Below are 21,647 nucleotides of genomic sequence, written 5' to 3'. Positions count from 1 at the left end.
TGCATGCACCAAGTACCTTCCATCTATTTATAACCAATCATAAACTGAATCATAGGAATCCATAATTATCTCTGTTTCATCCAAAATTCATCTGTTCATCTATGCTCAAGATGAAATGGGATACAACATAAGTGCAACTATCTCATAAAATAGAAGGTAAATTCCTTAAATTTTGTAGTTACAATACTTTAGAGCAACCAACTATTTTTTGTCTTTCAAAATAGAAAACAGAAAAATTAAAATGTTTTAGAGATATAATAATATAGGTGGGTAGAGTATGTAGTATTGCATTACTCAGATTTATTATGTGAAAAATGGTTGAGTCCTATCTGTCATAAGCAGCATTTTGAATTATAAAATCACATGAGTTGTTTGATTTTAATGATACTTTTATTAAATCACCTGACTCTGAACTATTTAAATCCGTTTTGTTGAATAAATATATCTATACTAATTACATATTTGCAAGTATTCTGTAGTGTGAATTTCTGCATATTACAATACAATTTTATCTACAGGGACTTGATGGCCTGTCAGGTCACAAAGGTAGGAAAGGTGATCGAGGAGTTGACGGAATCACAGGTTTTCCTGGGCAGCAAGGGTTAAGAGGAGATGTTGGTTTTCCTGGTGAACCTGGCTTACCAGGATATGTTGGACTAGATGGTATGTTCCTGTTTCTTGTTCCTATTCATAATTATACTTATTAAAGTACAATATTGTAGCACATAGTCTTTCATAACTGACTGAATGTTTTGCACAATGTCTTAACCATCAAGTTATATTCAATACACAACATAGCAGAAAATAATAGAATAGAAAGCAATAGTATATAAAACATAATGAACATGAAGACTGTCCTTTCGTTACATATTCGATTTATACTTTCTCTTAATTGGAAGTTTAAAGAAGAGACAGGGGTACTTTCCCTTTTTCTTCCCACTTTGTCCAACTCTGATATATGAAGCAAACCTTGTAAACACAAAACTTTTTAATCTCACTGTTGTAGTAGTTCAGACCTAGGTCATGTCAGTAAAGATTTTTAGGTTGTGCCAAAGCTATAAGTGTGATGAAACAAGACTAAATATGCTTTAGCACTTTCTTTTCGAAATGCTGTTAATCTCTTCACTTGTGTTATTTTATCTTTCTAATTGAGCACTTAGTGAATTGAGGGACTGTAGAATGTAAATAACAATGCTTATAATATCAATTGTATTATTTTATTTTCCTAATTTGGCACTCCTGCTTCAGGTAAACAATGGAATCAGTATTCAATTTTTTGTGGGGCAGTGTAAGTCTACAGACTTACAATCCTAAAGTTCAGGGTTTGATACCCTACAGTAGACACAGCAGATAGCCCTGTGGTGTTTTGCTTTTAAAAAATGAATGTATTTTGCAGGGAGTTTGCAGAATAAAAATATTCTACAAATGTGTAACTAGAAATTTACACTGACTCTGAAAACTAGGCCATTGTAGTATGTAGGCCTACAGGTGCTCAGTAATTTTTTTTTCCTGCAGAAGGTGCACAGGCTAAAAGTATTCTCAAAAATTATTTTTTAAGCTTGTGAAAAACTGAAGATAGCTAAACACTACATCTAATGCAGTGGTTAAACAATGAACTTTAAAAAATAAGGTTGATTGAGAACACCATTTTTGTTGTGCACATCATGAGATAAAGATATCAGAAAAAAGACAGATTGGAAAACTAGAGTGTCTCTCTTTTTTTTAAAAGCAAAAACAAGTAGTTGTTAATATTTAATAATACTTTTAGTATGGAGTCATGTATATAATCATCCTATAAAAATAATAGTGTAACATATAGAAAGTTGTTGTGTAAGTAAAAAACAGAACTTTCATTTAATTTTTGCTCCAAGATGTTGTGCTTCTGTGCTAACAGTATTTGATCAATATTTATTGAATATTCCCAAAAATGTTAAACATTGCACATTTTCCTTTATGTAATTATTTGATGCAGGAATGTTTTATTTGAAGTAAATCCACTTTCAAACTTATGAAATTCCTTCATTTGGATTTTGGAAAATAAATGCACATATTTGTTTCAAATTAGTGCCTGATCTTTTTGGAATTATTTTCATTTATTCTTTTTGTTGTTCAGTATAATATTTTATTTCTTTGAAATCATAGTTTGTTTTTGTAAACTTGTATTTTTTATCAACCTAACGTTATACTTTTTTGCAAATAAATATTACTTCTGATTTTTCTACTTTAAAGTACAAAGCAAGATTTAATATATATTTACTCGTAGACACAGCTAACCATGCGTGTTTGTATTTGTTATGCAGGTGACAAGGGTGAGAGTGGTGACTCTCATCCACCTCCATTGATACATCAGCGACCCAAAGGATTTCCAGGAGATCAAGGCCTTAAGGGACCAAAAGGAATTAGAGGCTATCCTGGAAGCACAGGCCTTCCTGGTCTAGAAGGTATCATTGGAATTCCAGGTGAACCTGGACCTTCAGGCCCTCCAGGTCGACCTGGTCCTCAAGGCCCAAAAGGGGAAAATGGACTTCGTGGGAGGAATGGTAAGTTTCTTTTAAACTTATTATTTTATTTAATAGAAAATATTATTTTAAATGAACGTAAAATTAGAAACTGCCTGAAAGTGTTGTTCAAGCGGTTGAATGATTTCTGAGAGAGGTTATTGTGGTCATTCACTGTTAAACCCAGCACACAGTTTCCTGATCTCTACCACAACTAGATATTTCAGGACTTAATACTTTTCCTTCCATATATTGTGATTTGTAAAGATACAAGACACAATATCAAATATACAATAGAAAAATATATTAATATTACACTCAATCATCAAATAGTATAAATAAAAAAACCAGGCTTTAGAAACAAGTTCTGTCTCTCTCAAGTTCTGAGAAAATCTCTTTGAAGAATACCAAAAATTGTATTAGCAGTGCATATTCAGTATGTGGCCAGTCAGAATAATGAGGTGAAGAAATTCAGAAGTATCTATGTTCCGTGTCATAATCATAAAACTGTTCTCTATACAAGTTCACTTAAAATACAATACAACTACTCTAGTTTCTGCTGCAGAAAGTGATGTCTCAGGGTCAAGGTTGAACTCAGCAGAAGAAATTAATGTGAGTTTGCATGATCCAAATAAGAATATACATATGATATATGTGACATATAGGAGAATGAGGCATGTATAATTAGAGCACAGCAGAGGTACTTAAGAAAATAAGAATTAAATCCCAAACTCTATATTATAGTTTTATTTATATGCACTAATTGTCTAATGAGATTAGCAAATGATTTGGATCAGTTTTGAGGATTGCAAAAGTGAAAGTGCTGTTAATTTTATATCCCCTTTCTTTTATATAACATTATAGTTTCAAATAAATAATATAAATAAAGCACATGGACAACCGATATAGACTTAATATTCTTAACAAAGAACTCATATTTGTATTAGTTACAAGTCTGTTGAAGTTGCCATATGTTGTGCTTTTAAGTAATTTAATCTTAATTTTAAGTAATTTTAGCATTGTTTCTAGTATTTATATATTAAATCTGATGACTGCATTTCATAAAAGAGTAATAGCAAAAGTAGCAGATCCTTAGAGTGTGCGTGGGTCTGGAGTCTCCCATTTCCAATACACACACACACAAACACAAGTGTAAAAAAAAGTAAATAGAAATAAAAATAAATCATAATAATATCTGATAAGAGTAAGTTATCAGCTTGCAACAAAACTCAAAATCAACCTGATCATCATCTAGCTAATTAAAGATTAGAATGCATTGTTTCATCATTTGGGTACCCTCACTGTTAACAATATTTTTGGCTAAAGTTCCAACAACATTTTATGAGTGTGCCCAGCTTAGGAGATTTAGGTTAGTCCTAAATATCTATTTTAGACTGATAGTACCAAAAAAGTTCTTTATAATAAGAGTATAATGATAACACAAAAATAAAAAAAAATAATGACATTTAATAGATTAACTAGTAGATGCAAATGGTAGAAATATCATTTATTTGTTTTCTATGACATTTATTATTGTGTTCCATAAGAATAGCAGATAGTAATAGTCATTTGGATTTTTTGTGCAAGTGTGCAAATGGAAGTGACTGACTGCCAAAAAACAATGCATAGTATCAGAAATTGATATTAGAAAACTTTCAAAATGAAAAAAGTCCTTAGCTTGTGAGAGCAGATCAAGCTATATCCTTAGTCTTCAGTATTATTTTTTTATTTTAAGCTGTTTATTGCTAATTAATTCAAGTGAGTTTTTTGTAAATTAAAATAATTTTATGTGTGGAATTGTCCTATATTGAGTTTTAGAGTTGCTTCTAGAAAAGAAATTAACATAGTTTGCTTTTTATAGTTCTCTCTTTCTGTAGGCAAAAGCTAAATTGATTCTAAAGTACTTTTCAACTCTATTCTTTCTGAAGAAAAATCTGTTTTAGCTTAAACCAAATCCTCATTTATGTAGAAATAAATTTGTTTCTGTATTCTTTAAGGAAATTCTGTTTTAGTCCACTTTTTAAAAGACTCTTAATATAAAGAAGAAAATTATATTTTAGAGTTTTAATTGATAAATTTCTACTACTAGTATGTAAAAGAAATCTACTTAAGTTATCAACTAAATCTCCTATTCTTTTTTACTAGGAGAAGAAGGTTTCCCAGGTTCTCGTGGACAGTCTGGAGATCCAGGACAACGTGGATCTCCAGGATCCCCAGCACCATCTCGTGGGTATTATTATACTCGTCACAGCCAGTCAGTGGAGATACCTCAATGTCCAAGAGGTACTACACCAATGTGGAATGGTTATTCCCTCCTCTATATTATGGGAAATGAAAGAGCTCATGGGCAGGATTTAGGTGAGTAACCTTCTAAGTCTTAGAAGAAATCTATAATTTTATTTATTCACTATCCATAAATTATATTGGAATTACATGAAAATATTGTTATGTCTGTGAAAGTTTTTTTTGTTATTTTTATAATCCAAAACTTCAATAAGAAATACATAATAGGTCATGTAGATGGACTAGCAAGAAAAAATTTTAAGCTTCAAAAGTATAGCAGGTTACTTTTGTAATTAAGATTGTTTAGATCCATAATTCTTGTATGGTAAGATCCTTTATTTACTTTCAAATGTTGGTGCAAAATACTTATAATGGATTTCACAAAGCTCAAATAGTATACATTAAAATATTCTGCAATTACAAACTCGTGACTTGGTTACACAACTGAAATCTTTTAACATTTATTTTTCTTAGGTGGTCCTGGTAGTTGTTTGAGAAGGTTTTCAACAATGCCATTTATGTTCTGTAACCTTAATAATGTTTGCAATTTGGCATCTCGTAATGACTATAGTTATTGGTTAAGCACACCTGAACCAATGCCCATGATGATGACTCCTATTGTTGGAAGAGATATTCAGCGATATATCAGTCGATGTGTTGTTTGTGAATCTTCAACCCAGGTGGGTACAGGAACTTAAGAATCACAGTTTTAGAAAGAGCTATTAAAAAATATACCTGTTACTTTTATTATTTATGAATGCATCACATTGTAAGCACATAAAAGTTAAAACTGCTGTAAGTTAAAAAGAATTAAATGGCTAATGTTTATATCAAAAGATCTCAAGAAAAATAAGAGAATACTTAATACACAGAAACATGACATGACTACATATAAAGAACTTGAATGCAAATAAGATTGCTAAATGAACATACAACACTTTTAAATAACCTAATTATGAAAAGAAAAAGGTTTTCTTTTTATCTTATCATTTAAATTGGAAACAAAAACTAAGTGTGGCATAGTTGGGTGTTCAAATTGTTTAGGCTTTTAACAAGTAAACTGTGAGTAACTTGCTTGCATTTTGGACCAATAGATTTTGAAGTGAAGACATAAATTTAAGAAATACAGAGGGTTGAATATGTTATATCAATACAAGTTCAAACATGCAATTCAACACATCATGTGGCAATATTGGGTATAAAAGATTTTGAGACTATTGAATGTTGTGTTTGTAATCCATTGATGTCAAAGTTATGGAGTCTTCTAGAAGGCCTAAGTGATAAATTTATAAATGGCTGTAACCAGACAAGAGGAAAGTGAGTAAATGTAAAGACATGTGAAAGAGAAGTTTGGTCAGAGACAAGTTAAAAAACATAAAGTTAATTATTGTGGGAATGAATAACCTAATGATTGATATATTACAGGGAGGTTAACAGTTTGAAAGAGATAAGAAAAATAATCTGTCTTGTCAAAGGGTATTTTAAAGTGATTGAACACACCTGTGTGGACTTTTAGAAAAGGCAGGCGATTTTTGGAAGTACGAAAGTAGATGAATATTAGAAATTCATGATACAACTGTGGTAACTAATGTGACACTGTAAGTGGATTATACATGGATACTACTGTGATAAGAATAGAGAAAAATAGTTTGGCTTATCAACTGAATTCTAAAGCAATTAAATTGACCCATCTGGACTATTGACAACAAGAAGAGAACTGTATAGTATTTAAGACACAACTATGATCTCCATTGTGTAAAGAATGTTTGTAGCTATGTTTAACTTGTTTCTAATATATATATGTTATTTTAAAAGCAAATGGAGTGTGTGCTGTCCATTTATTGTCAAATTTATCACCAACAAGTCATAGACACCTATTGTAGAAGGATCTGTAGTCCCACCCATATATTTACATTACTATATATACCACTAAAAAGTAGTTTGTGACAGACAAAACATCAACTAATATAAAGGTTTGTGGGAATAACGTGTATAAGAACTATATTTTGACATAGGTAATGTGATGCCACCACACACTCATTGCTTTTGGTAATGGTATGTAATGACCCTTTCTGAAACAAAGTATTCTTAACTCAAATTTTAAAGATTTATTCATATCGGGGATTTAGAATTTTCAAGTCGTAAAGATATTGGAAAACAAAGGAATATGGATCAAATTGGGATGAAGACTATTAATAAAGAGACCTGCAACAAGTCATATCCCAACCATGGTAAGCAAAGTACAATGCCTTATTATAGGTGAGAATTCATGGAGAAGTAGTGTGAAATGGAGCTAACAACCTTACAGCAGATCTTTTGCAATAGAAACTATGCTGTAGGCCTATTTGTAAGATGTATGATTAGCAAATAGAACATAAGTGAATGTGGTAGCATGGATTGTAATCACTTGATGAGACTCCAGAATAATTTTGATATAACATACTCATCCTCTGTAGTATGAATAGCAATGGAATTTGAAATGTAAGTGTTGTTTTATATAATTGTGTTTGTTCTAAGACTTAGTAATTCTGTGAAGAAATCACTGATTCTTACAGGATATGTGTTAGTGGCCTAGATTTGTTTATGTTTCAGAAATAGTAAAACATGTTTTTAGAAAATAATTTTTTTTCTGTCTCAATTAGATTGGAGATGAAATATTTCAGGGGATTAATTATTAAGCTTTTAAAACTGTAACCTGTTGGTTCTAAATGTTTAGGTGAAATAGAAGAACTTAGAAATTGCATAGCTAATTATCTGTTTCAGTGTCAAAGTCTTTAAATATCATAATATATAATGGTTTTATTTTATTCAGGTTATTGCTGTTCATAGTCAAACTATGGACATACCTGATTGTCCTATTGGATGGGATGGACTCTGGATTGGTTACAGTTTCTTCATGGTAAATTAGGCTTTTGTGTCTAGATAAATATTGCAAGAGTATGGTTTCATGTTTTAAGTTATTTCTCTACCAAAAAACTGTATTTTCCTTCATATCCTTTTTGAAAAAAAGACTTCAAATTATTCTTTTTCCTCTCATGATGTCAGTGACCTTTCCAAAAACCTAATAATACAAATTTGTCCTTTTCCTTACAGAAACTATTGTATGAAGCAACCTTTTTCCTCCAAAATTGTATAAAAAATCAATATTAACATACAGAAACTAAACAATTTTGTAAGAACTGCTATTTGATGTTTATTATATTAGGTTGAGGAATAATTCGTGAGCGTTTTTAAATAATTTCATTCAAGCATTACATGCAAGACTATACAATACTTCAATGCATGAACACATTACACCCAAAACATTTATTATGATACTTTATTTCATGTAATACCTAGGTATATAGTATGCATTGTTTTAAACGAAATTGCAAGAAATTAAATGCGAAAAGAACTTGACATTCCATTTAATGAGCTGAAAATGAAAGCAAAAAATTAAAGACATATGAAAATCAAACACACCATCTATTAGAGCAAAAAATTATCTACCAAATGACATGAAATATTTTGCGAAAGCGTTTCATTTATGAATATATTTGTTTAACTTGAAAAAACGCTCACGAATTATTCCTCAACCCAATACATCCTCAACCTGCTAATAGCATTGACTAGTTAAAGTAATTTTTTTCTCTCAGAAGAGAATTGATTTAAAAGTTTTTTTCTACTTAGAACACAGATGCTGGTGCAGAAGGAAGTGGTCAGCCACTGTGGTCTCCTGGTTCTTGTCTGGAAGATTTTCGACCTAATCCTTTCATTGAGTGTCAAGGTCATGGACGCTGCAATTACTACACAACAGCCTACAGTTTTTGGCTTGCAACCATTGAGAGAAATGCTGACTTCCGAGTTCCAGATTCCCAAACTCTGAAAGCAGGAGATCTTCGCTCCAGAATCTCCAGGTGTAAGGTTTGTATACGGAGACTGTCAGGAAGAAATAATGAAGAAGAAATTTTCCTTCCACCTTCATCATAGTAGTTGTAACATTCTATAATTCCTTGACAGCTTTATTCCAGCATGTTATTTGAGAGCTATTTTAGCAAGGAACACTTAAGATATGTTTACTTTCTTTTTCAAAAATAATACAAAATGTAATTAAAATAATTTTTAAATTCACAAGTATAAAACACATGTTGCTTGTGACATTCATTAGATATGTTTTATCATTTATATTGACATACTCAGAAGGATCTTATCTTATTGTACCTTGCTGTTTTGTTATTGTGTGTAATAAAAAATCATGGTGCTTTATAACATTCACTGCCAGGACAAGCAGGTTTACATACATATGAAGTTTTATGTATAATACTATTGGATCTGTGTTATATTTGTTTCATCTCGGTGGTTCTATAGCTTCATGAAATATTTAGTTAGAGAGAGATTTGTTAATAAAATGTCAATGTGCTAAAACTAAAATATGTTTTATGGAATATAATTGCTTTTTATCTTCAATGTAAAAGAATATGGTTAAAAGCAAGAACACTGCCAAAGTGTCTCATTATGGTTTAGACCTCTGTCTTGTTTACATAAGATATCAGATTTGAAGTATTTTTATTAATAAAGAAAAATTTATTTTGAATTTATATTTTCCAATTAAAACTGCCACTGTGTGATGACCATAATATTTTTTTAAAATGATGTTTTGTAATAATTGTTTTGCAACAGAAATGTGTTTTTTTGCTTTTATTATTTAAAGCTTAAAATTCAAAATTGATGTAAGTGCTAGCTTGAATAAATATCAAAATTCAGGATTTAAAAACTGTTTATACCCTTTTTAGTAAGGTTGTTACTTGTTTAATTTTTAAATTATTATAAAATTTAGAACATTCACATTCTATAACCTCTCTTTTGCCCTCATACAATGATATCAACTAAACAAAATTTATCACAGAGGATATATCATATGTATTCTGTTAGACTCTTCAAGTTATAATGTGCAATGTATTTGATAAATGAAGATTCATGGGTGTTTTTTTCTCTCTTTTTGTCTTGTTTTTAAATGTAAAGGTATGGGCTACATGCACTGTGTCTACCTCGGGAAAGAAAACCTCAGATTTTAGGCCCAGGAGAAATTTTAATTTTTTAACTTAGTTTTGCATATAATTGCAACATAATTTTTATCACGTCACAGATTTTGCTTATTTCAGTAATTTTTTAATGAAAATTTAGACACAGGCCTAACTCTGTTGATGAGAAGGATAATACATTAGTCATTTTATTTATACAAGAAGTTTGGGAAGAAATCCTAGTTTTAACATAAAAATGCAGTTTTAACTCTACTAATGACAGGGTTAATACGTAAGACATTTCTACAACTAGACTATAAAATACAGATCATAGTTTTAACATTGAAGTATTTTTAACTCTGCAAATTTCAGGGATGATGCAGAATCATTTTATTTCTACAAAAAATGTAACTAAAAGTTAAAAGATATTATTTTTAATACAAAATTAGTTTTAACTCATTTGACAGCAAAAGTGATACATAAGTAATATTATTTCTTTAAGAAACTTGATTCAAAGTGAACAGGTCATAGTTTTAACATTACAAATTATTCAATTTTGTAAATAACAGATTATTTCTTCTATCAGTTTATTTGTTTATAATTTAATTAGAGAAAACGTTAAAATATTTTAACACCAGAACTCTCAAAGTGTGTATGAGAATTCTCATATGCAAAGTTTAATTGTAATTTCATGTACGTAATTTTCTAAAGTGCAATAAATGATTTGCAAATGGCATTAATTCCTCTGTGTAAATAGAAAGGTTTGGTTTAATTAGGTGTTGCACAAAGGTTTAAAACAACCGATTTGAGATATTTTAGTCAATTGTTTTATATTTTAATAAAAAAGCGTAATTAAATAGCATTTTTAGAAGTATTTTAAACAATAATTTAGCTTTAGAACATTTGTATTCATATGATAACTTACTTTTCACACCAAAATTAATTTAAAAAATTTTAAGATTCACCAGAAACGATATAGCTAATTGTTCTAAACCTCTTGAAATTCTTAAAAATTCTAAAAATTATTGATGTCCTTTTCGGATATTCCCTATAGAAGAAGGAATAATTTGGTGTATTGGAAGAAGATGATGGCTTGATGACAAATTAGATATCACTCGAAGCTGATAATTAAGTAGCTTCGCTTTTGAAGTTTGTTATAACATCTTTCTTGGTTACCTATTTATAAGGCCCGGCATGGCCAAGCGCGTAAGGCGTGCGACTCATAATCTGAGGGTCGCGGGTTCGCACCCGCGTCGCGCTAAACATGCTCGCCCTCCCAACCGTGGGGGCGTATAATGTGACGGTCAATCCCACTATTCGTTGGTAAAAGAGTAGCCTAAGAGTTGGCAGTGGGTGGTGATGACTAGCTACCTTCCCTCTAGTCTTACACTGCTAACTTAGGGACGGCTAGCACAAATTGCCCTCGAGCAGCTTTGTGCGAAATTCCAAAACAAACAAAAGCTTTAATAAATTAATTTCACGTAAAAATTTGGCATTTTTTATATCAACGCAAAAACGAAAGAAAGCAACAGTCTTTTATGGGAACCTTTCAAACATTGTTTTTTTATCCATATATGGACACACTAATTATTCTGATATAATTTATTTTAAGAAAATCTGAATCTTGAATTGGTTGGTTTTAGATGAATTTAAGTTATTGTATAAAGAATGGTTTATTTTTGAAAAAAAATGGCAAGTAATTTTCAGAAATCTGGCCAACTTATGTTTATTTGTTTGTTATTTAATCTCTTTCGATATGCATTTGAAACATTGTTAATGTTTTTATAATAACAAAGAAATTAAATGTAGCCTATATAAAGTATGTTTTTTTCAGTTCTTCACTATGTGGTCACTCTTCCTATTATATAGTACCATGGATAACGCAATTATTAAACGAGGTATACGCCCCAATCCCTCAATTTAGATCAGTACATCTTTAATTTAATCAATATTGCATTGTTGCTAAGGGACCCCCTCTTCCTCGCGATGGCTCAGCTGACACTTAAATACAAGTTTCGTTACATTCATTAAGCTGAGCACAGATAGCCAATTGTGTAGTTTTGTACTTAATATCAATCAACCAATCAAAGAAGGTATTAAGGTTTAGTCTTCCTTCCACCTGGTAGACACAGCGCAGATGGTTCATTGTGTTTATTTTCAGTAAATAAAGAAAAACATATTTTTTTTTAACTTCAACCTGTAAGTTAAGCATCTACATCCAAAATTTGCTACTGAAGTAAAAATACTGAGTTAACATTTATTAGCCTGACAAGTATCAGATTACAACATTTAACTTAAGAAAGTTTCAGCCTACTTTTTTTTTTATTAAAGTTAATTATTAGTATTTTGTTACATCATACTCATAAGATTACTGGCATTTCTAAAGATTTTATCCTTACAAAATAGGAAAGAGTATTTTACAGATCAGTGTTAGTACTACTGACCACTATAGTTGAAGATTTGTAATAGTTGTTATAGATATTTACTGTGTATGCTAAAAACCCCAAAACGATAAAGTTGAAATTAAGATTGACATAACTGTAATACGATTTATAATGTGAACACGTTGGAAAACATCAAACTTATCATTTTCCATTAATTCACCAGCTTGATGTTTTTCTGCGGTATATTAACGGTGTGATGACATTTTTCTGTAGCTAATCTTGAACCAATGTTCTCCATGAGGGGGAATGTGTTTCAAAAATTACAACAATGGACATTAATGATGAACGAACGCTTCATACAAAGAAATTAGGCTTTAGTTGAAAACAAACTAATTTGAATCCACATTATGTATATTGCACTTGAAACTTACCACAAGGACGTTAAAATAATGATGGCAACGGATATTTTTTGAAAACTTTATTTTTTTTATTGACATTGGGCTTATAGTTAAAATGTTATGTTTTCAAAGATAGCATTTTAAAGTTGTGACACAGAAGTTACCGAAAATACTTTAATTCTTACAGATATTAATTTTAATTTTAAAATTTTAGTTGTAAAATTAATATTCTAACTATAGTATCCTGAAGAAAAATAATTAAAACTAAAGAATAAAATTCACAAAGTTAATTCTGTATAATAACCAAGGCTGAGTAGCAGTACATGCTGTCACAAATCCATAAATAATAAAACTAAAACCCACAATCAGAAGTGTAACAAGGTATGTTTGCTTTTGGGGCAAGTTCCAAAAATGTTTCCCCAATTTATAGAACCAGTCTATCCATGTGAAAACTGTTTTGTAATTTTATCTGTGTTTATTAATCTCGCATTTTAAGATACAAATTGCATGCCGAATAATTAACAGCTTTGTTCTTAATTAATATGAAATAGAACTAAGTCTAATGAAATAAAAATTAAGAAAGTTCCAATTCAGAGTATTTTACTTGGTACAGAAATTTACATATCAACTCCGGACCTTATCAGATGCAAATATTTTAATGATATCATTATAATCAGAATTGTTTGTAGTTAGTTAATCAATGGATATTTACATGCTGCTGACTTACTGTTGAACTCAAATAATTTGTTAATTCCTGTTTGCTGAAACTGCACTCAACTCTAGTCGCTGGAAAGGGTTAAAGATTGCGAAAGGTGATTTCAATACTGTGTCGTAGTTTAGTTGCTGGTTTCCAGTTAAGCACAAAACTGCACAAATGGTTATGTGTGCTCTGTCCACCACGTGTATCGAAATCTGGTTTCTATTGTTGTAAGTCCACAGATATACTGCTATGTCACTGAGGGGCATTAGGCTGTGAAACACCACTCATGAATGACATTTAGAAGATTCAAAGGAGCAGCTTTTACTTCTACAAGCATTGACGATAGTTATAGTTTAAAACTTTCAACTTCAGATAAAAATGTAGGCCCAGCATGGCCAGATGGTTAAGGCACTCAACTCGTAATCCGCGGGTTCGAATCCCCGTCACACCAAACATACTCGCCCTTTCAGCCGTGAGGACGTTATAATGTGATAGTCAATCCCATTATTCGTGGGTGGTGATGACAACTGCTTTTCTTCTAGTCTTACACTTCTAAATTAGGGACGGCTAGCGCAGATATGTTCTCGTGTAGCTTTGCACGAAATTCCAAACAAACAAACAGATAAAAATTCGTAGGGATTTTTACACACTTAATAGCTAAATTCTTGGCACATTTTTTTTTCAAACTAGATTTAGCTCCACTTAGAGAGTGAAAAATCAACATTTCTGTCATTAAGGCCCTTAAAACGCTCTTCAAAGTTTAACATGACCGTATTAACGACAGCGTAGCATTCTAGTTAAAAATTTTGTTTTAGTGTAATATTGTAATGTTCCTCAGTTGCCTCTTCTCCATGAAATATTTTTTACTCTTCTTCTCTTCTCTTTAAATACTAGAGGGCCCGGCATGGCCAAGCGTGTTAAGGCGTGCGACTCGTAATCTGAGGGTTGCGGGTTCGCATCCCCGTCGCGCCAAACATGCTCGCCCCTTTCAGCCGTGGGCCGTTATAATGTACGGTCAATCCAACTATTTGTTGGTAAAAGAGTAGCATAAAAGTTGGCGGTGGTGGTGATGACTAGCTGCCTTCCCTCTAGTCTTACACTGCTAAATTTGGGACGGCGAGCACAGATAGCCCTCGAGTAGCTTTGTGCGAAATTCAAAAATAAACAAATATAAATTCTAGAGTAATAGACATCTGTAGAGCCAGCTCTGTAGCTTCTGACCTGATTACTTCGAGGTAAGCATCTGTAATGAATTGTGAAGACCTTAAATAAGCATCGCTGCCTCATCAACCGATAAACGTTTGTTCTAAATGACTGTATCGATTTGACTTAGTCTGTTGTTACAAACTGTTAACATATTGATAAATTTACAGACAATTTGAGCTACACCATTTTCATCTGTTATAACGTTTTGGCCATCTGAACAAGTAGCAAATTTCTTACAGGTCTCCAGCTATCCGAGACCTGTGTTATTACAGGTCCTGTATTGGAACGCCACCTAACATCGAATAACGTTTTACCTTAATTTACAGCAGTTTTATCAAATGACTCCAATGAGTTGTTTAGTTCGAAAAATATGCAAATAGTTATCCAACAATTACAAAGAAGCTTAATACATAAGGTGTTAGAGGTGCAGCGGAAACTTCCAACTGATTTGAGAGAATGGACGAGATAGGGACAAAATGTTTCTGAACGATTCAATTTCTATATATTGGGATTTATACTTCTATATTTGTAACACATGTAGCTCTGACTGTATATATAGGTCAAATACATTTCGTCCATTCAGTTCGAACTTAACTTTGATTTCATTCGCAATACTTTACCTGTTTTTACCATGTAATTCAATAAACACTGGAACTGGAAAACTTTTTTCGACATCTCATTTTCTTCTTTTCACCTAGAGTATAACCAAATATTAGAGAATAATACATAGACTATTTGTTCGAGTCACAATTTCTTTGCGTACAGAAAACGCTAAGTCAAAAATTTCGCTTGGTATCTTAGGTGAAAAGTAACTTACACTTCCTTTCTCAATTTTTGATTCGAGATTTGATTATATTGTCATGGTTACGAATCATACGTAAGGAAACAACGATTTATAAGCAGAACGAAAAGTTTATTGATGGTGGAAATAGTTCAAGGTTCAGTCACGTAAATAACTCACTACAGTACAGATATTTACTCAGACAGAGCACAGTTGTTATAGTCTTCAGTCGCAATTGTCAACTTACAGGACTTCAACCATTAATCACTGAATAACACTAAGTATAATTGTATGTTTCAATGTATGGTGCCTGGCGTTGTAGTTTGTCTCCATACCCTAGAATGTTTATTATTATTTTGGATATTTCGAAGGCGCTCGTTTATATTAAGACTGTTTGAAACTGCTTGTTTTTTCGACATCATTGATATCGATTATATTTTGAGCCACATATCCTGTAATACCTCACGAGATTCAGCTAACTTAGGATATTTAGGTTAGTTCTAAATCCGTATACTAAGCTGAAAATGCATATTAATATTGGTATTTATAAACGTATTTAAAAAGCCAGATTTTATCGTTGGATTGCCTCATAATGAATAACGAACATGTATAAGGACAAATTTTAGGAAAAATATTTATCACTAACAAGAGTGATCAAGGCCCGCCATGGCCAAGAGTGTTAAGGCGTGCGACTCGTAATCTGAGGGTCGCGGGTTCGCATCCCCGTCGCGCCAAACATACTCGCCCTTTCAGCCGTGGGGGCATTATAATGTACGGTCAATCCCACTATTTGTTGGTAAAAGAGTATCCCAAAAGTTGGCGGTGGGTGGTGATGACTAGCTGCCTTCCCTCTAGTCTTACACTGCTAAATTAGGGATGGCTAGCACAGATCGCCCTCGAGTAGCTTTGTGCGAAATTCAAAAACAAACAAACAAACAAGAGTGATCAAACGGTTTTATTAAATCCTCGCTTATGGTGTTCACAAATTCAGTATGGTAAGAGTTAAAGTATAATTAAATAAACTTGTCTGAGAGAATTTGTTTGTTTAGAATTAAGCACAAAAGTACACGATGAGCTATTTGTGATCTCCCCACCAGGGGTATCGAAACATGGTTTCTAGTGTGAGTCTGTAGACATGTCACAGATCTAATGGGGAACAATTTCAGACACACACAACCGGCAATATCCAGTACGAATCAGCCTTGTCTGTGGAGTTTTGTTAGTATTACTTATTAGTCGATATTAGGGTCTTTTTCAAGCTAACCTATTAACTCAGATGGTCTTTGTTCATGATAGTTAATCATGATTTGAAGAAACGATACCAGGCATTTTCCGGCATCTGGTTCAATTGCACTTGTGAAAGGTAATATACTTGGTTTTAATGATACGTCAGTATATCGTCAAACAGTAAATGTGCCCTATGTACGCTTATTAATACTATTGTTGAAGTGCCATAAAGCGATTGTATATAACGCTGTTGCGTGACCAATGGATCGCCATACTCAACTCATCGGTCATTGAAATAGCTTGGTCTGTTAAAAGTACAGGGCTCTAGTGACCCTGCTACTCATTCTAGTGATTTAGATAATATTCCAAACGAATTTTTTGGCGCTTTACGAAAGGGGCGGTGGAGGGGTAAAATAGATTTCGTGACTTTAAATGCGAGTTTTAGAGTATTTTTCCCTATAGTATTATCAAGTAAAGTTGGAACCAACAGATTAATCTTTACTTCGTCCAATATCCAGAACATGTGTAGGAAGTATGCTGCAGTGGTAAGTAAATTAAAACACAACCAAAGAAATAGAGATCGGACACAAATGTTTTATTTTGAATTGAGGAAAACACTTTATCGATAACTTAAAAGTAATTTGTGATGAAAATAAGAAATAGGAAAACTAGAACGAGTTTCGGGTGGCGATCTTTGGGGGTTACTGGGGGTGTTCAGAAACTATAGCTTCTATTCAAACAGTCAAGAGGAGTCCAGGAGCCATGAGCAGAAGAGGTCCAGACAAACCAAACTACCGCAGTGGTACAAAGGGGAGGCAGGAATCTGTAAATCCAAATCCGGATAATGTTGATGAGGAGAAAACGGGAGCGCTACGAGAAAATCCAGTTTCACAGTCAAAGGGTCGGTCGAAAAAGTATGCCCAGACCATGCCGAAGAAAAGCTCTAAACGGAAAAGAAAGTCGGTGATTGAGAAGACGAGGGTTAATTTCTTAGAAGATGATTGAAATTTGTGACAGTGTAACATTGGAAAGGTCCAATCATAGTCATCGTCTCCCCTGTAATCATAGTAGATTGAGTCCAACTGATAGAAGACTTTGAGTCGACCAGTGTAAACGTATAGGGCCAGAGTCGTTGAAGAAGGTTGTTCGATAAAGGTTGGAAGTGTCTGCGTGGATTTTCTTTTTGCGTACAGCTTGGATTCCGTAGACTGTTTCTCAAAAGTGATAATATTTGTTCATATGGTCGCATCTTTTATTTCCGGGAAGTCGTTCTGGGTGGCTTGGTTAGTGATGGAGGTTTCTCGGCTTGTTTGGGAAAATGGACCGGCACTGGGCAAAATAATGTGTAGTGGCAATGTCATCGCAGAGTTGAAAAATTGTTTATTGTTCTATGCAGTTGTAAGTAGTATGGCTTTACTGCTTTGAACTGAAAGTATTGGAAATAGCACTCGTAAATGAGAATCGGATCTGCTGTTGTTTTATATAGTGTGAAGATCTCCGTGAACTAGGTAGTTTTGCTAGCTAGGATAGTGTGAAGATCTTCATGAAGTGGGTAGATTTATTAGTTGGGATAGTGTGAAGATCTACAATAAATGGGTAGTTTTGTTAGTTAGGATAGATAGTGTGAAGATCTTTATGAAGTGAGTTGGTTTGTTAGTTAGGATAGTGTGAAGATCTTCATGAAGTGAGTTGGTTTGTTAGTTAGGATAATTTGAAGATCTTTATGAAGTGAGTTGGTGTGTTAGTTAGGATAGTGTGAAGATATTCATGAAGTGGGAAGTTTTGTTCGTTACGATAGCGTGAAAATCATCAATAAGTAAATAGTTTTGTTAGGATAATATGAAGATCTTCATAAAGTGGGTAAATTCGTTAGTCAGGATAGTGTGAAGACCTCCATAGAGTGGGTAATTTGTCAATTAGATGGGAGCGGTTCCAGTAAACCACGTGAAATTATGTGTTGGCTGATTGTTCGAATGAAAGTCTGATTTATTCTTCTAAAAATGTAAATACATTTTACCTGTAACGTTCTGATGTACATTAATATTCTTATACGTATAAAACAAGAAAAATCAAAAACAGAAAAACAGAAGAAGACAGAGAAAAAGGAGATAATAACGTCAACACTGAGGGCGAAAATTGAAATAGTTTCAAAAGTAAACAATAAAAAGAAACTTAAATATAATGAATGCTAAAAAAAATATATTTGAATATATTAGGCCCTGAATATCTAAACTCAGCACTCGGCCAACATCTGTCGTATGTTTCCACCTTGATGAAGACGTCTATCTCCTCTATCCATTCTGTGAATTCCTTTACATGCATATCACTATGTCCTCAGTTATTTGTTTTTATATACCGAACCATAACTATCGTTCACAAATTTAGCTCTGTAACTTATCAGACATTTAAACCTAAAGCTACCAATACTCGCACCTTTAAATGTTAGTCATACAGTTAAAAAGGTACATGCCAGTTACGTAATCCCTTTCAAGGACTTTGATTTCCGACTAATACGTTTACAAGGTACCCAACCTTATTCATTTGAACGTGACAGAAACTAAATATTTTGGGAAAAGCATTAGGCACTCTTTATATATAATATCGCTATGAAGTGAAGGAGTTCACGCAAGTACATTTTTAGCGATTCTTATCGAAGAATACATTTTACTTTTACCCTTTGAGTTACTGATGATAAGCACTGATTGGCTGTACTGTATAACGAAATAACAAATTGATAATTTGAGTCTATACACTCGATATATCCGTGAAGGAGATCATGTGCTTAAAAGTGAATTCTATTACAAGCTTCAAATGATTTTGTTCTGTTTTGAATGTCGCGCAAAGCTTCACGACGTCTATCTGCGCTAGTAGTCCCTAATTTAGCAGTGTAAGACAAGAGTGAAGGCAGCTACTCATCACCGTCAATTCTTGGGCTACACTTTTACCAACGAATTGTGGGATTGACCGTCACATTATAACGACCCCACGGCTGAAAGAGCGAGCATATTTTGGGGATGATGGGGATTCAAACCCGTGACACTCGGATTACGAGTCGAGTGCCTAAACCACCTGGCCATGCCGAACCGCTCAGCTCCAAATGGACATACCCACAAGATCTCTTGATAGTCTACGTTTGGAGTATGATCAAATGAGTAAAATTATATACTTTTAGGCGACAATCTTTTAATTTACTCAAAAAAAAAAAACAACAAAAAAACGATAATATAGAACCATAAAGGAGAACACGTGATTATGGCGACGTGTTATTATGAATATTTTTTTATGTGAAAAAATAATGGAACAGTCAACTAATAAACATTTTCCAAAACATAAATGCTTTCTAATTAATTTCAATAAAGGTTTGATTGATTCTTAAATTTTTTCCTTTGAAATTAAAATTTTCTGCTGGCGACATTCTACTTTTAGCGCCCCAACTTTGTTATATTTCCTTGGTTTACTAGAAAAAGTAACACAAACTCAAAAGATTATGTATGTATACTTGAAAAGCTTTGCTTGTCGTCGTTCATTTAGAAATTATTTTATGTTTAAGATACGTATTCAGAGACATTTGCCCCAGTACACTGACGACATCAAATCAAATACTGAAGAAAGCCTGGCCCAAAATTACAAGTTGATAATATAGTGTAACTGGCAATTATTGGCTTCGATGCACTGTTGATAATGATTTCATAAAGTTAACTTAAATTTATAAAATTTGTCTAATAACCTGACATAAAGCGACTTGCAGGCATACAAAGGAGTATTTAACATTTTAAGAACCTTCGCCATTCTTTGTCAAAAGTGACGTGCTAGTTCGTTTACTCGTGAAAATAAACCAGATTCTTGAAAATGAATAAGTCAACACTTATCCTTCAATTTTATAGTGAATTTTCTTTTCTTTCATTGAAATGTTGGACTTCTATGAACACTTCTCACCAGTAGCACAGCGGTAATTCACCGGACTTATAACGACAGAAACCCAATTTCTGTAATTATGGTGGGCAAAACGCATTACAATCCATAAAGTATTTTGTTCTTAACTACAAACAAACATAATCTATGAATTCTGTTTAGTCGAAATGTATCTCAGGTCGCTTATCATCACCAACGTGGATTTTTTCTGCAAATAGTATTTTGTGTTTGTCTATTTTAAATAAAAGAAACAACCATACAAGTTATTTGTACCTACAATGTTGTTTAAAAATAAACCAAATACAGCACTAGGTGGCGCAGCCGCCAAGACAAACAGGCTTCCAATCGAGAGGTTTAAAATCTCAAATATAGTCTTTTACGTTTCATAAATGTGGTGAAATTAAAGGAAAAGTTTTATTGTATATAAATAAATGACAAGAAAAAATGTTCCATTATAGAGTTTGAAAGTTGTTTCGAGTATTTAAAAATTTTTTCAGACTAATTATATATTTTATTTTTACACCGTATTTATAACTACAAAGTGTTGTTACATAAGCCTTATATGAAGAGTGTGCTCCATACTTACCTGGCGCTGAGAATGCCATGATCAACAAGGTGGCTTCTCCAGAGCGAGGCTCGCCCATTGCACTCTGGGTGGGTTGACCTCTGCCACTATCCCAAACTGGGACAGATGGAGCGTGTAATTTTTGGTAGTGGGGGGACTGCGTTCGCGCTATCCCCTGTAGTAGAAATCGAAAAGAAGAATTCAATTTGTTATTAAAGAAATGAAGTCGTTACTAAATAATCATAAGTATTTAACTTCAAAATGTTCAATGGTACTCAATACACCCTTTATGGGATGAATACATAATGCACAACAAATGAAACATTTCTGCTTTAGCTTAGAATGTTATTTGAAACAGTGAAGCTTACCACACTGGTATGGAAGTTAAAACCGTTGTTAAAATACAGTAGAGAGCGTAACGGTGGCATTGCAGTTAGGTTATTAATTGGTACAGGTATAAAGGTGTTCCTTTACATTGGCTGTATTTGTTGTATCAGTAGGACTTCTTTGATTTCTTATTTCTTTCCCAACCTGGTATGCTTATGTTGTGTTGGTTTCTCAATTTCGCGCAAAGCTACACCAGTAGGCTTAAGCAGTAAACTGAGGGCTTTTAACACTACAAGTTTGTTGCTCTTTGCCCTGTGGATGGAAGGCTCAGTGCAGATTTCTGGATATGTGAGTTTCCACCTAAAA

General features: G+C 32.8%; 1 protein-coding gene and 1 non-coding gene across 4 annotated transcripts in view; both read left to right on the top strand.

The window, feature by feature from the left end:
• LOC143232558 (uncharacterized) overlaps positions 1–9,534 on the top strand; it is a 118,134-nt gene extending 108,600 nt beyond the window's left edge. For all 3 annotated transcript variants that reach the window (XM_076468133.1, XM_076468134.1, XM_076468135.1), the window contains exons 36-41: positions 519–663; positions 2,301–2,540; positions 4,644–4,856; positions 5,256–5,461; positions 7,594–7,680; positions 8,451–9,534. In XM_076468133.1, the coding sequence (XP_076324248.1) occupies positions 519–663; positions 2,301–2,540; positions 4,644–4,856; positions 5,256–5,461; positions 7,594–7,680; positions 8,451–8,750 (1,191 nt within the window). In that variant the 3' untranslated portion in view covers positions 8,751–9,534. The remainder of the gene's footprint in view (positions 1–518; positions 664–2,300; positions 2,541–4,643; positions 4,857–5,255; positions 5,462–7,593; positions 7,681–8,450) is intronic.
• Positions 9,535–20,967: 11,433 nt separating this feature from the next.
• On the top strand, positions 20,968–21,132 carry LOC143232904 (U1 spliceosomal RNA). Its single transcript, XR_013017864.1, has one exon. It is a non-coding gene; the product is annotated as a U1 spliceosomal RNA (small nuclear RNA).
• The last annotated feature ends 515 nt before the right edge of the window (positions 21,133–21,647 follow it).

This window comes from Tachypleus tridentatus, chromosome 11, assembly GCF_004210375.1.
Source record: "Tachypleus tridentatus isolate NWPU-2018 chromosome 11, ASM421037v1, whole genome shotgun sequence".
Taxonomy (NCBI): Eukaryota; Metazoa; Arthropoda; class Merostomata; order Xiphosura; family Limulidae; genus Tachypleus; species Tachypleus tridentatus.
Note: the sequence above shows the minus strand (reverse complement) of the source record. Positions and strands in the feature narration are given on the sequence as shown.